The following is a 4743-nucleotide window of genomic DNA, read 5'->3' on the forward strand; positions in this document are numbered from 1 at the left end:
TTACGCTTCTCCTCTTTAGCGTTGTTAGTACAGCAAACAATATGTTTTTGTGCACTGATTTTTATGATTGTTTTTATAGTGAAACGGCACGAAATTGCGCGAAGACATTGTTCCGTATAAGTCATATCTACTGCCGCGAAGGGATAAAAGACAAATAAATAAATAAAATAAACTTTCTCTTCTTTCTCTCGTATTCTTCCTACCGCACACTTTCTAATTGAATTAGAGTTGTGCGGCTATTGGCTATGGAGAGGGCTGGTGCCCCCTCATGCTTTCTCAAGAGCTCCTCCCCTAACAGAGAGGTTCAGCTCTCTTATAAGTCGTCTTATAAGAGGCGCTGAACATCCCCTACCCAGGCAATAATCTCATCTGAAAATCTGTAGGTGCGGTGAGGGTTCAACCTCCCGTCATTCGTAAGGGAGGGAGGCTGCAGAGACAGAGACAACCAGGGCGACTGTGGCACCTCCTTGGCTGAGATTCACCCTGGACTCTTGAAATTCTTTATTTATTGCAAGATTTGAAAACAATGCAGTTAGAGAACATCCTTCCCAGCGCTAATATCAACTTACCCAAGACCTTTTACAATCTGTCCTCGTCGGACAGCGCTAACAACAGCCCCAGGCCATCGTCGCAGCTTGAATATCAAGACGTAGACCGGACGGAATCAGAGTCCAGCAACGCTCCTAAGAAGTATCTGAGCGGGGTGGGAAACGGGATGCTTGGCGAGGGAGAGGGGGACACTTTCACTAAAGCCGGGCCCGATGGGAGAAAAGGCTCCCCGGTGCTGGGTGAGGACGATTTGACGAACGGTCGCCGGTACAACATAGATGAACTTGGCTCTGACAGATACTTCATCTCGTCATCCCAGGCGAGTTCAGACATGGCAAGCCCCTGTTCGCTCTTTCCTTACGCAGGACAGACCGGGTCAGTGTACACCGGGTCAAGCAGCTCCAGGTACCCGGCTTCACTACATTACGGATCCGTCCTGCCGCCGACAGGCTTCTCCTCTTCCTCCGTGTGTACCGGTCGGAGCCAGTTTAGCAGCGGAGGGTATCAGTTCAGTCAGGGTCCGGGCTGTTTGTATCCCTCCTATCCCGGGACAGGGACGGGTATTGGCTCCATGTCTCTGCCGGGGTCTGCTGCCGGAGCCAGAGCGCAGGTCTATCTGTGCAACAGACCCCTGTGGTTGAAATTCCACCGGCACCAGACCGAGATGATCATCACCAAGCAGGGCAGGTAAGAACATTTGGTTAAAAAGTACGGATTTAACAATACAGAAAATTAAACATTAAAGTCATATTTACTTGCATCTGCTCCATAATGTATTTTATTATAATTTATTTTCTTTTATTTACAAGAATGGCTGTTCATTTTTTGTAACATTTTATGCAGGCGCAAAATTTTAATTATTCTGCCACCCCCGACCCAACATGTCGGGGGTGGTGGGGTTTCAGTTTTAGTTTGGGGGGAGTTTTAATGCCCAATTACGCATCAGGACAATCATGACACTAACAAAAAAATGTGTATATTTAAATCTGCAAAAAAACAACAGCAAGCACGATTAAATAATTCTGGCCAATTCAACCCGTGCAGACGTTTATCAATAAAGTTTTGCTTTGCAATTTTGTGTCTTTTGCACTGAAAGCTAACGAATTTTTCCTGTTGTTGTATTTTTTTTTTGCCCCCAGACGGATGTTTCCATTCCTCAGTTTCAACATCACTGGACTCAACCTCACAGCGCATTACAATGTCTTCGTGGAAATTGTTTTGGCTGACCCGAATCACTGGCGCTTTCAGGGCGGAAAGTGGGTCACTTGTGGAAAAGCAGACAATAATATGCAAGGTGAGTAATGCAATTAACACAGTTTTACGAGTATTAAAATTGTACTTTGTTTTAGTGAATATTTTCTTTAAAAAATTAAAAAAGAAATGACAAAGCGTTTTAGAAACGATGCAACAGATGCTATTTAGTCGCAAGTGTTTTTTTTAAAGGTTTTTTAAAAAACAAACAAACAAACAAACCCTTATGTTAAAAAAATATGTAAGTTTTTACTGACAAGAAAAAAAATCGATCGTTGTTGTGAAGCGTATTTTTTAAAGGGAATTTCCAGTGTTTTAACGCAGCAACATATCAACTTCGGTGGAGTTTTATTTAAATGGCCACGTCCTTGCCATGAGCCTGTAAGGCGTGAAATTACTCGATAAATGTGGCTTTTAAATAAGTGCTATATTTAACAGTTACAACTTTTAAATACATGAAAAAATAGCACCTTCATTTTAAAATGTAAAAGTTGAGTAGAGATGTGAGAAAATATAAAGGAAGCATTCATTTTTCAAGTGTCCATTTTGGTTCAAATAAATGGGGAAGGATTCATAAAATCATCCTCATCATCAGAACTACTGTCAGTTTTTGTAGGTTATTTAATATTTTTAAATTACAGTTACAGGCACGTTTTCATTTTAGTCATATTTTATGGATTTATTTGATTTTACTGTAACACAGGCCTAATACGATCAGAAGAATTATTGCTTCTGAAAAAAGAAACAAATACTAAAAAGCTGCATGTGCTTTTTAATATTTTTTGCAGTTTGCACAGACCCGTGTTTATATTCTTTCAGTTAGTCGTGTTACTAAAAGTCTATTGATTTTTACATTTTTTAAATTTTAGGTAACAAGGTGTATGTTCATCCTGAATCCCCAAATACTGGTGCTCACTGGATGAGGCAAGAAATCTCTTTTAGCAAGTTGAAGCTGACCAACAATAAAGGAGCCAACAACAACAACACACAGGTTAGATATAGTTTTTAAATATGGCTGAATTTCTCTTTTTCTTCTTTTTTTTTTTGTGAAATAGTGTTTCAAATACTCTTGCTTTATTTATTTATATATTTTTATCATCAGCTGCAAATGCTTGGATACATTTCCAGAATATTTCCAGTCTTTGACTAATATTTGTGAACAGTGCCCCTCTCCACTGAATCATAAAGACTTGCAGCTGCAGTCGTACGTATCAGCATGCATAGCGTTGCACTTATCAACCACTTCTCATTTTCAGATGATAGTCTTGCAGTCACTTCATAAATATCAGCCGCGGTTGCACATTGTGGAGGTGACAGAAGATGGAGTGGAGGACATGAGCAATGAGGCCAGAACTCAGACCTTCACCTTCCCAGAAAACCAGTTTATAGCTGTCACAGCTTATCAGAACACAGATGTAAGCACACGATTAGTCTCTTTATTTTTTCCCCTTTTTGATACAACAAATTAAAATTATTTGATTCTAAATTTTGTTTGAAAAAAACGCAATCTTTAATATTGTTTTTCAGTCTTTAATGTAATAGTTTACCCAAAGATGCATATTATTAATACAAGCTTTCGTCTTTATTTCAGATTACTCAGCTAAAGATAGATCACAACCCATTTGCAAAAGGCTTCCGGGACAACTATGACTCGTACGTGTTTTGCATTCAAAGCAATGTGGTTTTTGGTTTTCTTTGTGTGGTGCCCTTATTTGTTTGTTCAAAACCAGTAGTAGCCTATTGCAATTCATTTTTGTATTTGTTTTCTTTCTTTGCTAAACAGGATGTACACAGCTCCAGAGAGTGACAGGCTGACTCCATCTCCTACAGACTCGCCGCGCTCTACCCAGATTGTGCCCGGAGCCCGCTATGCCATGCAGCCTTTCTTTCAGGACCAGTTTGTCAACAACCTGCCTCAGAACCGATTCTACCCTGGCGAACGCGCCGTTCCCCAAACCAACAGCCTTCTCTCCCCGCAGAGTGAGGATGCCAGTGCAGCTGCTTCTGCCCAGCGCTGGTTTGTTCCCCCAGTTCAGCAGCCGGGCTCCAACAAGTTGGATCTGTCATACGAGAATGACTATTCCACAAGTAGCCTGCTGTCCTACGGCATTAAGCCCCTGTCCCTGCAGACATCCCATGCTCTCAGCTACTACCCAGACTCGGCCTTCGCTTCCATGGCTGCAGGCTGGGGAACCAGAAGCTCTTACCAGCGCAAAATGACCACAGGCCTTCCTTGGTCCCCTCGTCCAAGCCCCCCAGCCTTCCCGGAGGACCAGCTGGGGGCAACTAAGGAAAAGCTGTCTGAGGAGAACGCGCCACCCACCTCAACCTGGATTGAAACGTCCCACTCACTGAAATCAGTGGACTCTGCTGATTCTGGTGTGTACTCCATGGTGTGCAAGAGGCGCAGGATGTCCCCAGGGGGCTCAAGCACAGAGAACTCCCCAACCATCAAGTGTGAGGACTTGACCACGGAGGAGTACAACAAGGACAACCCAAAAGGCATGGGTTATTATGCATTCTACACAAGCCCCTAAGACTCTATTTATTTAAACTAAATATAAATCTTTCGTTTTTATTGAGTGATCTCCATTCCTTGTTAATGTCTTTTTTCTCTTTTCTCTAAAGGTGCCAAAGCTTAGTGTTCCCCCCAAGCAAGCTGCACAAGGTTTTTTTCCCAGGCCAGCCCCTCCCACATACCTGAGCAGAAACATGCATAGTGATTGTTGTTTTTTAAAAATAAAAGCATGTACCAATTAATTCCTTTATTTTTGCAACTTTTTTTGACAGATGTGATTTTTTCCCCCTCCCGTCCCCCATGCATATTTAAGTCATTTTTGTTGTACAGTATTTGTGCACTTTAGAATGTGATGTATCTTGTACAAATTGTCTTCATGGAGGTGTTATTAAATGGATAATAAAACAGCTTTTCATGAAGCACTG

At 41.9% G+C, this 4743-nt stretch overlaps 1 protein-coding gene across 2 annotated transcripts; it reads left to right on the forward strand.

The window, feature by feature from the left end:
* The first annotated feature begins 363 nt into the window (after window positions 1-363).
* On the forward strand, window positions 364-4743 carry eomesa (eomesodermin homolog a). Of its 2 annotated transcripts, XM_085445680.1 has the most exons (7): window positions 364-1236; window positions 1689-1843; window positions 2670-2791; window positions 3057-3215; window positions 3392-3453; window positions 3584-4302; window positions 4429-4743. In XM_085445680.1, exons 1-7 carry the CDS (start codon window positions 527-529, stop codon window positions 4440-4442), a joined length of 1941 nt encoding a protein of 646 aa, XP_085301806.1. In that variant the 5' UTR covers window positions 364-526; the 3' UTR covers window positions 4443-4743. The 2 variants fall into 2 exon arrangements, with proteins under 2 accessions (XP_085301806.1, XP_085301805.1); XM_085445679.1 differs by having other exon boundaries at window positions 3584-4743.

The sequence above is a fragment of the Copadichromis virginalis genome, linkage group LG22, assembly GCF_057382275.1.
Source record: "Copadichromis virginalis isolate Kocher_CV1m ecotype Utaka linkage group LG22, C_Virginalis_male_GT1.1, whole genome shotgun sequence".
NCBI lineage: Eukaryota > Metazoa > Chordata > Actinopteri > Cichliformes > Cichlidae > Copadichromis > Copadichromis virginalis.

What these genes read in the sequence shown, in the direction of transcription:
- eomesa (XM_085445679.1), top strand. Translation starts at nt 527, where the DNA reads ATGCAGTTAGAGAACATCCTTCCCAGCGCTAATATCAACTTACCCAAG. An exon ending in ATCATCACCAAGCAGGGCAG is followed by an intron (nt 1,237 to 1,688) that starts GTAAGAACATTT and finishes TTTTGCCCCCAG; the next exon opens with ACGGATGTTTCCATTCCTCA. An exon ending in TTCCGGGACAACTATGACTC is followed by an intron (nt 3,454 to 3,583) that starts GTACGTGTTTTG and finishes TTTGCTAAACAG; the next exon opens with GATGTACACAGCTCCAGAGA.